Below are 12,091 nucleotides of genomic sequence, written 5' to 3'. Positions count from 1 at the left end.
TGCAAATATTGACTTGCTGCAGTAACTCATTCTAACTGACAATAAAAGCTTTTGTTACTCATAATATGATTGCACTTGTATTTCTGTATGTGATAAAACATTTGACAAACACACATAAAAACCAAAGGGCAACAGATCATGTGAAAACATAATATTTGTGTCATTCTCAACACTTATCGCCATGACTGTAGCAAATAAAACTGGCCGTGGCCGGTGGTATCAAATGATAATCATTATTTGTGCTATGGTCAGTTGTTTGGTGGCCTTTTTTTGTCTATGAAAATATTATATTGTTATTATATTATTATATTGTATTGTTATTGTATTATTATTTGTAAAACAAGTGAAAAATATACAAAATTTTGATTAACTTTGCACACAGAATGAATGTTGTAGTCTGTGAATCAGAAATGTGAGCCAAGTGTGTGGAGCCAAAAAAGATAAATTGAGAAAAACAGTTATTTTCCCCGGGATAAGCAATTTCTCAATATTTACCCATCTGAGAGTTTAAATAACCGACAATACAAAAGTTCAGTACCTCCAGAGAACATCTCATCATGGTAAGTGTCATACTGCTATATTATCAGCTACATATATTACAGATTCGGATGTACTTTACACAGCTAATAAATGCAGAAATGTACTGCATATATATTAGGAGGCTTTAGAAATAATACACCGGGGAGGGGGCCATTTCTCTTTATTTTTCTTCCTTTTTTTCTGTCTTCATTGCAACTTTTTTTGGTGCAGTTCAGTTTTTGTATCTTTTTGAAATGTGCATTCAAGTCCGATGAATATGTAATCGTGTGGCAAGTTGGACAAATGGACAAAAGCATCAGCGAGAACTTCCTGTACACTCTCATAGACTCTCATACGAACAATGAATACAATGCCTTGTGATCCAACTAAAAACATTGTTGTCCGACAGAAGCAAGACACATTTATCTTCTATTCCAGATGTTCTAAATGTCACAAATGACATTTATCTTTACAAATTGTCTAAAATTTGGGTCATTTTTTAAAGGAAAACTTCAAAAATGGAAAGAAGTGTTTTGAGAAATTTGTACAATATTTTTAAGACATTTGTAACAAATGCTGCAAAAAGAAATCTGATTAAAAAAACATTTCACACAAGGAAAAAGTGAGATTGACAAATTATCAAAGGAGCAGACAGAAAAAAGACAGGAAAGAACTAGAGATTAGATATATAACCTCCAATAACATTCAAATGTTTTTTGCAAGCTGTTTTATATTATTTTAAAAATCTTTTATTTCTAAAATATTTTTTACAATATGTAATTTAGGGAAAGTATTTTCATTATCCGTAAAGGGGTGAAACTGTGCTGAATTGATTAAAATTCCTGCCTATTCCATCATTTGGAGTCTATTGGGCTCAGTGATTGACAGTCTTCTCTGTAGGAGCGTGCACTTAGTAGTACTCCCTGACCCCAGGGCTCCCCGGGTCAATAGAGGTAAATGTTTAAGTGATAGAAAGCTTTTAGTAGAATTGGTATGTTATGCAAACTACCCCAACTTAATGCACATCATCTATTAAATATATAGTTGTAACAACACAAATCTTTGTCCATTCAATTACAGGCGGTCCCCTACTTAAGGACACCCGACTTACAGACAACCCATTGTTACAGACAACACATTGTTACAGACAGACCCCTCTGACCTCTGGTGAAGTCTCTGGATGCTTTACTATAGTCCCAGACTGCAATAATCAGCTGTAAGGTGTCTGTAAAGAAGCTTTATTGATAATCCTTGGTCCCATTACAGCAAAAAATGTTTGAACTCCAATTGTCACTGGGGCCAAAATCATTTTTGTCTGGATCTACAATTATAAAATATACAGTTTCGACTTACATACAAATTCAACTTACAAATTCATCTTGTACGTAACCCGGGGACTGCCTGTACATGTTTCTTCATGTAAAATAACACATTAAATGACTAAGTTAGGTTTCCCCAGACTATGCACCGATTGGCTATTTATTACTATTCAGAAAATTTGACCTCTTTGTCATTTTATTCCAGAAATACTTTTTGGTGATTGCTTTGTTCGGTGTTGGAATTATTGTGGGAATCTGTAATGCTGCCTGCTTTAACACAGGACCCAAGGCACGTAGAGGTAGAGAGCCTGAAGGTAAGAATAAGCAAGAACAGGCACATGGGGTAAAGCACTGGAGACTAAACCATTCATGATGATGATCACTTTTTTGAACCATCTCTCTTGGTTTGATACACACAGGAAATAGACAAATGATTTTAGTACTTTCTGTTTTAATTGCCTGTTAATATTTGTAATTCAGCAAATAGCTTCAAGTCACTCTAAGAAAAACTTATATAATGGACCCTTGTAATAGACAATGTAAAATTAGATTCTGCATTTGTATCTCATGCTAATAAGTTACTTTTATTTTCTAGGATGTGATCTTAACGGAAAGATTTATAAATATGGCTCATCTTGGAGGACAAGGGACTGTATGGATTGTAGCTGCTCTACTGATGGATCCTTACATTGCTGCCAAGTGTAAGATGTTTTATTTTGGATGTAAATAGTCACTATACAGTATTGGGTTATTCTCTGAAATTGAATGTGATCCCAAGGTTTTGCTTAAAGGGGTTTATACAGTATATATACATTTCTTCAGTTGCATGTCATAAAAACAATTACCTGTGTGAAGATAGAATCCCACATTCAGTGTTTTCTGTCTGACTTTGGACTAGAAAGAAGGTGAAACTGCTTGCACATGTATTTACAAAGTGTCTGTGCCGTTTTGTGTCATGGCTGCACTGTGTCCGACAAGACAGAAAAAGTGTGCACCTAAAAGGGGCGTGTTACTGCTAAGTCGGGCCATGCGCTACTTATATTACTGGTGTGCGCCACAATTCTGCAGCATAAAAAATGGTGCACACTTACTAAGCAGTGCAGGGGGCGCCAGACTAATGAATACTGTAAACTAGGTTTGATTAATCTGGCTGCACTAGTTTTGATAGATGTGGGCCATTGTCCCTCAAATGTAGACATATGGGACCAGATGTATCTGTTGTTTTTGCACCTTTTCATGATTGCTACTAATGATTCATCAGTAGCAACTTTTTCATTTAGGCACATAATCATGCCAGCCTTAAGGAGGCATAGACTGAGAAGCAAGCACTGAGCTTTTCCGCAGAGCAGTGTATCCCCTGTATAGTACAACAAAAGAGATTAGCCAGACACTACATGCAGCTTCTGTTTATAGTTCATGGGCTTCTAATTACAAATAATCTGCAAAAACAGCAGCTCAGAGCAGGATAGAAAAGAAATGAGTGAGAGAGACAGAACAGAGAAGTGTCCCCATGTAGCAGGATGACCACACCAGTGTCTGAGGAGGAATACTGGCAAGAATTACAGGGGGGCAGCAGAAGATCAGCACCAGATGAAAGCTGCCAGGAAATCTCACTGCTGAGGAGGAGGAATGCAGCTTGTTATTTTATGCTATGGTGTGGGAGAGAAGCAGAGGGGAGCTTATATGAGGCTTACGTGTAAGTGCCAGAATCAAACATTGCAATTACCGTATATACTCGAGTAAAAGCCGACCCAAGTATAAGCCGAGGCCCCTAATTTTACCACAAAAACCTGTTAAAACCTATATTTTTTTTACTTGAGTATAAGCCAAGTTTGGGGTTTCAGCACATTTTTTATGCTGAAAAACTAGGCTTATACTCGAGTATATATGGTATTTTGCGCCAATATCGTGTCTAAAGTAAAGTGCAGTTGCAAAATTATGCTGAGACTCACATGTTATTAATAAGATTAAGGAAGTCAACTCATCACATATGGCTGTAGCTTGTGATAATTCAGAAGCAACAATGCACCTCATTTAGGCGCAAAAACAGAACTGGTCCCTTAGAAATAAGATAGTTGTCTGTCTCAGGAAAAATGCCCAATGATAAGGAATAAGAAAATACATAGATTCATATTTTTCTTAAGGTTTTTGTTTTTTAGTCATTGTCCAGTACAAACTACACTTTGCTTGTACTCCGTGTTTATTAGCATCGCCATCTGACCATTACTTATTTTTTGCTCTCACCCTTCACTTCTTCATAGTAGTTACAAGGCTTCTGGTGAAACAGGTACAATTTAACATTACCAATCCAGATGAGATTAGGTTTATTCCAGATATGTTAATGGTAATAAATATGGAAATTCATGTAAATAATCGGACTATAAGGGGCACAAAAAATCCTTAAATTTTCTCAGAAATCAAAGGTGCGCCTTATAGTTCAGTGCGCCTTATATATGAACCGTATTTAGTTGCCTTGAACTGTGCACAGATCTGACACCTGCTGGTCATTCATCCTTATAATGAGATGCGCCTTATACTCCAGTGCGCTTTATATATGAACCTAGATGTTTTAGCAGGCATTTATTCATGGTGCGTCTTATACTCCAGTGCACCTTATAGTCCGAAAAATACTGTAATTTTTTCCCTTCAATATTTAGCTATTGGACATAATAGCATTGTATTATACTTGTATGATTATGCATCTATAATATAACATGAAACAGTTTTTTAATATATTATTGTCTTCCTCATTTAGTGGTGGCCGACCAGTCAAGTACGACAAAGAAAAGTGCACAGTCATCTTTGATAAGGACAACTGCAAATACCATGTGGTTAGAAATGATGATCCTTGCAAGACTTGTCCACACTCAAGTGTAGGATGAACACAATTCTCAATATAAAGAAGAAAAATTGCAACAAATACATTTATATTCCTTATATATGCCTTGGATGATAACACAAATTACTATGTTTTCATGTTATACATTATATGCAGCAGTATATAACCATGTTTGATCAATTTTTCTGTATAGTTGTAAAAATAGATACATGACAGGTGATCATTTCTTGATCCATTACTGTAATAAAGTGGCACAATAGAGAAGGCCAAGACAAGACACAGAGGGACAAACAGCAGATAATAGACAGACAAGCAAGATCACAACAAACCAGGTCAAATCCAAGATGGCGGTAAGGCATCAAATAGCAAGAGAATAGGGTGTCAAGGTTTCAGAGTATGGCAAAGCAATAACAAAAGGCAAGAGAAGCAGACAACAAGTGTCAGAGAAGTGAATTAACCAGAAATCAGATATATAAAGGAGTTCCTGGATGCCACCCATAGCAGCTGACTGATTCAGCTGCCCATCACTCAATCTGTTGCTGAACACAAACTGAACTCAAAATGACATACCCATTGATCCTGAAGGCAACTGTCAGCCCTGGGAGTGGTTTAGAATCACAGAAGCCTGAAATCTGATCCCATGCAGAGGGTTCTGAAACAAAGTTTGCTAACAGCTCACCGAAAAAACGGATAAAGGGTAAAATTTAACTTAACATCATTATTAAGGGGATGACTCAAACCAAAAAAGTCTGCCAATAGATACTGCAAAAAAACCCCCTTCTGAGCACGGATCATATAGCCTAGTACATAATGTCACATACCTACATCTACCACTAGGGGTCCTACAATATTAGATACAACACCTCTGGTGGAGAAACTAGGAGGTGAAAGGCTAACTTTGGGACAAACAGCTGTACACAATAATATCCCACTGCTGACAACTCTTGTAGAACTGATGCCCTCACATTAGTGGGTGTACGATTGATATATTTGTATACACCCTGTATCACTATAGTCTCTTTTCTATTTTGCAACAGTGGATGTAATATTTGTGCACAATCCAAATCCACTGTTGCTATCTAGATCTAACGGATGCTTAGAGTATACATAGTTTAACATCCCTAATTGTGCAATCATTTTCTACTGCACAATAGTGGATGCATCTTTTAAACACAGTCCACATCTACTGTAATTAACACAGATTTAGTCTCTTATATCAACGCGTTTCCCCCACTGATTCTTTAGGTTCATCGGGAGTCTCTCGATTACACTGTCAAAAGACAGACGGTAGAAAAAAATAATAATAGCAGATAATAACAGATCAGGATGCTGGCGGCTACAGTCAGCCGCGAGTTGCGGCGAGTGCCGATATGTATAGTGGACGAGCTCCCGCCCCATTCCACCCGCCTCCTGACGTCACTCACGATGCCTATTGGTTCACACCGAGCAACCACTCCTGGAGGAAGATGGGAGGAGCTTACGTGGGAATCCCCTCTGAACACGTCCTGATACTTACAGCGGTGTTATGACGCAGAGGTATGTATCATCTGAGACACACCTCCAGACTGATTGTACGATACTCAGAATGACTAATATGCAGCACGTATGTTTATAACAAGATATGCACTTCATGCATGATCTGAACTTTGAGATGTCCCGATTAGCCCCTATCTCTATGCATGGTCTGAACATAGTCATGTCACTTCTCAAGATGCATCAGCAACTTATGTCATGAAAGACTATGGTTCCCAGGTCCCCATACATATGTATAGATGTGCTATCAGTTATTTTAAAAAGAGCTATATGTAAATATAAGGACCTCACCTCCACAGGTTCAAGATGATAAAACCATAGGTGACTACTATTTGATCCTTGTATCATCCAACAGTTAAAAAAAGAACGAAAATGACTAGAGATGAGAGAACATACTCGTCCGAGATTGATGCTCGTTCGAGCATTAGCGTACTCGAAACTGCTCGTTGCTCGGACGAATACTTCGCCCGCTCGAGAAAATGGCATCTCCCGCCGTTTTGCTTTTTGGCGGCCAGAAACAGAGCCAATCACAAGCCAGGAGACTCTGCACTCCACCCAGCATGACGTGGTACCCTTACACGTCGATAGCAGTGGTTGGCTGGCCAGATCAGGTGACCCTGGAATAGACTAGCCCCTGCCCGCGCTGCTCGGATCATTCTGTGTCTGTATGCCGCTAGGGAGAGAGCTGCTGCTGGTCAGGGAAAGCATTAGGGTGTTCTATTAGAATAGTGTTAGGCAGGAGTGATTCTCCAAGAACCCAACAGCCCTTCTTAGGGCTACAATAACGTTATACTTTTTTTTTTTAATTTGCTTGTGGCTGGGCTTGCTGGCACTAGTAGTGCAGCTAGTACCATATTGTGAGGAATTTGCAGGGGGACTTGCTACCGTTGTGTTTAGCTCTTTTTTTTACCTTTATTTCATTTTATAGCTCAAACTCATCTTGCAAAGCAGTGTGCTTTCAGTGTAGGCTACAAAATAGCCATAGGAGAACCCCAACAGCTTACTTAGGCCTACAATAGCGTTATATTTTCCTTTTTTTTGTTTGCTTGTGGCTGGGCTTGCTGGCATTAGTAGTGCAGCTAGTACCATATTGTGAGGAATTTGCTGGGAGACCTGCGACCGTTGTGTTTAGCTCTTAGTGACACGCATATCCACCTCAAACAACGAAGTGGGACAATTTATTAGGGGTTTGATTAGAATTAGGCAGAGTCTGCTGATTTATTTATTTTTTACCTTTATTTCATTTTATAGCTCAAAGTCATCAGGCAAAGCACAAAATCCAGTTGTGTGCTGTCAGTGTAGGTTAGAAACTAGCGTGGCGTGGACGTGGGCGTCCAACTACTGCAGGGGTCAGAGGCCGTGGTCCTGGGCGGGGTGAGACACCACCTGCTGATGAGGGAGCAGGGGAACGCCGCAGAGCTACACTCCCTAGGTTCATCATGTCTCAAGTTACTGGGACTCGTGGTAGAGCACTGTTGAGGCCAGAACAGTGCGAAGAGGTGATGTCGTGGATTGCGGACAATGCTTCTAGCCATTTGTCCACCAGTCAGTCTTCCACGCAGTCCACCCATGTCACCGAAATCAGCACTCCTCCAGCTCCTCCACCTCAGCCTCCTTCCCCCCAGTCTGCCCCCTCCCAGCAAAATTTGGCACTTGAACCGGCATACTCTGAGGAGCTGTTTTCTGGACCCTTCCCACAGTCACAAACCACTTGTCCGGTTGCTGCTGAGCAATTTTCCGATGCCCAGGTTTTCCACCAGTCGCAGTCTGTGGGTGATGATGACATTATTGACGTAGTGGAAGAAGTGTGTAAAGAGGTGTCGGACGATGAGGAGACATGGTTGTCAGACAGTGGTGAAGTTGTTGTCAGGGCAGGAAGTCCGAGGGGGGAGCAGACTGAGGGATCGGAGGATGATGAGGTGACAGACCCAAGCTGGGTTGATAGGCCGGGTGAACACAGTGCTTCTGAGACGGAGGCGAGTCCTATAGCAGAACAGGTTGGAAGAGGCAGTGGTGGGGCCAGACGGAGAGGCAGGGCCAGAGCTGGTGCATCAGCGCCAAATGTTGCCCGTGGTCAAGCTCCCGTGGCGAGGGCTAGATTTTCAGAAGTCTGGAGGTTCTTTAAAAAAACACCTGATGACCAACGGACTGTGGTGTGCAACCTTTGCCAAACCAGGATCAGCAGGGGTTCCACCACTACTAGCTTAACTACCACCAGTATGCGCAGGCATATGAATGCTAAACACCCCACTCAATGGCACCAAGCTCGTTCACCTCCGGCCGGGCACACCGCTGCTCCTTCCCCTGTGTCATCTGCTAGTCAGCCCCCTGCCCAGAACCACGACCCAAACACCTCCCGTGCGAAAACCCCATCTTCGCCTCCACGATCCTCCACAGCATCCACCAGCGTTCAGCTCTCCATACCCCAGACGCTGGAGCGCAAAGGGAAGTATAGCGCAATTCACCCAAACGCCCAAGCCCTCAACGTCCACATCTCCAAGTTGCTAAGCCTGGAGATGCTGCCCTATAGGCTGGTAAAGACCGAGGCCTTTCGAAACCTCATAGCGGCGGCCGCCCCTCGGTATTCGGTCCCCAGCCGCCACTACTTTTCCCGATGTGCCGTCCCAGCCCTGCACAAGCACGTGTCAGAGAACATCATCCGTGCCCTGACCAACGCCATTTCTGACAAGGTCCACCTGACCACGGACACGTGGACGAGTGCTGCCGGGCAGGGCCACTATATATATCGCTGACGGCACATTGGGTTAACTTGGTGGAGGCTGGGACCGAGTCTGACCCTGGGGCTGCTCATATACTGCCGACGCCGAGGATTGCGGGGCCTACCTCGGGCCAGGTCTCAAAGGCCTACTATGCCTCCTCCTCCTCCCACTCCTCCTCCACCTCCTCCTCCTCCTCCGAATTACCATCCGTGGGCATGGCGCCATCAGTCGGTAGCTCTAGGCACAGCAGCAGTGCCATCGCTAAGTGACAGCAGGCAGTGCTCAAACTGCTGAGCCTAGGCAATAAAAGGCACACCGCCCAAGAGCTATTACAGGGCATCACAGCGCAGACTGATCTGTGGCTGGCACCGCTGAACCTGAAGCCAGGCATGGTTGTGTGTGACAACGGCCATAACCTGGTGGCGGCTCTGCAACTCGGCAGACTGACACATGTGCCATGCCTGGCCCATGTGTTAAATCTCATAGTTCAGCGTTTCCTCAAGACATACCCCAATCTGTCTGATTTGCTCACGAAGGTGCGCCGCATCTGTGCGCATTTCAGGAAGTCCAGCACAGATGCTGCCACTCTCAGGGCAGCGCAGCGCCGCCTCCAACTGCCCGCTCACCGACTGTTGTGCGACGTGCCCACGAGGTGGAATTCAACATTAACCAGGTAATCCAGAGTTTACCAGCAGCGCAGAGCGATTGTAGACTGCCAGATGTCAACTTCCACCAGAGCTGGTAGTCAGGTCAGTCAGCTTCCTCAAGTCTACAATGAGGAGTGGACGTGGATGTCTGATATCTGTCAGGTGCTGAGTAACTTTGAGGAGTCAACACAGATGGTCAGTGGCGATGCCACCATCATCAGCCTCACCATCCTGCTGCTTGGCCTGTTGAAAAACTCTCTGGTCAGCATGAAGTCGGAAGCTTTGCGCTCGTCACAAGAGACGGGGGAAGAAGATTCCCTTGTTGATAGCCAAAGCACCCTTAGGTCTGTTTCTTAGCGCATATCGGAGGAGGTGGAGGAGGATGAGGAGGAAGAGGAGGAGAATGTTGGCGAGACAGAAGAGGGGACCATTGTTCAGTCCTTCACTGTTCAGCGTGTATGGGCAGAAGAAGAGGAGTTGGAGGAGTTGGAGGAGGAGGAAATGGGCAGTCAGGCCAGTGAGGGGAGTGAATTCTTGCGCGTTGGGACTCTGGCACATATGGCAGATTTCATGCTAGGCTGCCTATCCCGTGACTCTCGCGTTCAAAGAATTTATTCCAGCACCGATTACTGGGTATTCACTCTCCTGGACCCACGGTACAAGCAAAATCTTTCCACTCTCATCCCTGGAGAGGAAAGGAGTGTGAGAATGCATGAATACCAGCAGGCCCTGGTGCACAAACTGAAACAGTATTTCCCTTCTGACAGCGCTAGCGGCAGAGGGCGTACTTCTGCGGGACAAGTAGCGAGGGAGAGTAGGCGAGCAGGCAGCTTTTCCAGCACTGGCAGGGGTACGCTTTACAAGGCCTTTGCCAGTTTTATGTCACCCCAGCAAGACACTGTCACCTGTCCCCAGTCTCGGCAGAGTAGGGCTGATCTTTACAGAAAGATGGTGACGGAGTACGTAGCTGACCATACCATCGTCCTAAATGATCACACAGCTCCCTACAACTACTGGGTTTCAAAGCTGGGCATGTGGCATGAACTGGCGCTGTACGCTTTGGAGGTTCTTGGCTGCCCTGCCGCTAGCGTGTTGTCCGAGCGGGTTTTCAGTGCAGCTGGTGGCATCATCACCGATAAGCGTACACGCCTGTCGACTGACAGCGCTGACAGGCTGACGCTTATCAAGATGAATAAAGCCTGGATTTCTCTGGATTTTGATTCTTCACCAGGTGAAAGAAGCTCAACCTGAATAATGTATGCACTCCTCCTCCTCATTGTCCTCCTTCTCCTCCTCTTGGTACACTAAAGCAGAGGAAACTGGCTATTTTTTGCCAGGGCCAACTGGCTCTAGCTATAGTACTCTATGTATTTAATTTTTCTGGAGGGCCACCTACCCGGTCCTCTGTTTTAAGCAATTTTTGGGAGTGCCACATACAGGCACTCAATCTATTTAATTTTTCTGGAGGACCACCTACCTGCTCCTCTGGTTTGAAAAATTCTTTGGACTGCCACATACAGGCACTCAATTTATTTAATTTTTCTGGAGGACCACCTACCTGCTCCTCTGGTTTGAAAACTTTTTTGGACTGCCACATACAGGCACTATCCAAATTAAATTGTCTCCATAGCAGCCTCCACATGTCGTCTTTTTAGCTGGCTCCACACTTTGTCTCCATTGCTACCTCCACACGTCATCGCCATAGCTGCCTCCAAAAGTCGTCCATATAGCTGCCTCCATACATGGTCTCCTTATCAAACGAACTGTGTCAGGCAGAATTTTGGGTTGTTTTCATGGATTCCACATCAAACTTGTTAACTTTGTCGCCACCCTGCTGTGTAATCCACAAAATATACTGGCAAACTTTTATCATTTACCAATATTATTTCAGCGCTTCTTGCGCATCTGTTTACATTCCCCTCACCCGCCATATCCTAAACTTATAAGAACGCTACTACACTTGATCTTATACAAAAGGTTCTTAGAAGTGCTGTTTGGGGAGTAGCCTAGAGACAGGGGCTTGGATTGGCGAAAGCTCGCCTGGCAGCGGAGCGCCAGCTCCATCTCAAGATCCAACTAACATAGTTTTAACTGCAGCACCTTTAATCTACTACTAGTTCACTGCCTCCATACATCGTCCCCTTATCAAACGAGCTGTGTCAGGCAGAATTTTCAGGTGTTTCACCAGATACATAGTGGAACGCGGCCCATCTGTCGCCGCCATGCTGGAGACCTGAAGTTGCAATCATAGCAGCGCAATATGGATGCCCCATACTGTCGCTCTTAATCATGGAACCATTTCCGTAAAAACAATTAAAAATAGAACCACTATGCTATTCCATTATTCCTAGGTGAAATATTCAAACGACCCGGCCTGATTTGAAAATTATAATTTTTTCAAAGTAAACGCTTCTGGCCCCCAGGCCCATTTTGGGTGGGGAGGAGCCGAGAGACTGGAGCTTGGACAGGCGAAAGCTCGCCTGGCAGTGGACCGCCAGCTCCATCCCAAGATTA

The 12,091-nt window shown here is 43.8% G+C and overlaps 1 protein-coding gene across 1 annotated transcript; it reads left to right on the top strand.

Annotated features, from left to right (window-relative positions):
• Positions 1–460: 460 nt before the first annotated feature.
• On the top strand, positions 461–4,843 carry LOC140106213 (beta-microseminoprotein-like). Its single transcript, XM_072130500.1, has 4 exons — positions 461–560; positions 2,044–2,152; positions 2,434–2,539; positions 4,594–4,843. Exons 1-4 carry the CDS (start codon positions 558–560, stop codon positions 4,718–4,720), a joined length of 345 nt encoding a protein of 114 aa, XP_071986601.1. The 5' UTR covers positions 461–557; the 3' UTR covers positions 4,721–4,843.
• Positions 4,844–12,091: the final 7,248 nt, after the last annotated feature.

Source organism: Engystomops pustulosus, chromosome 11, assembly GCF_040894005.1.
Source record: "Engystomops pustulosus chromosome 11, aEngPut4.maternal, whole genome shotgun sequence".
Classification (NCBI taxonomy): domain Eukaryota; kingdom Metazoa; phylum Chordata; class Amphibia; order Anura; family Leptodactylidae; genus Engystomops; species Engystomops pustulosus.
Note: the sequence above shows the minus strand (reverse complement) of the source record. Positions and strands in the feature narration are given on the sequence as shown.

What these genes read in the sequence shown, in the direction of transcription:
- LOC140106213 (XM_072130500.1), top strand. An exon ending in TAGAGGTAGAGAGCCTGAAG is followed by an intron (nt 2,153 to 2,433) that starts GTAAGAATAAGC and finishes TTTATTTTCTAG; the next exon opens with GATGTGATCTTAACGGAAAG. An exon ending in TCCTTACATTGCTGCCAAGT is followed by an intron (nt 2,540 to 4,593) that starts GTAAGATGTTTT and finishes TTCCTCATTTAG; the next exon opens with TGGTGGCCGACCAGTCAAGT.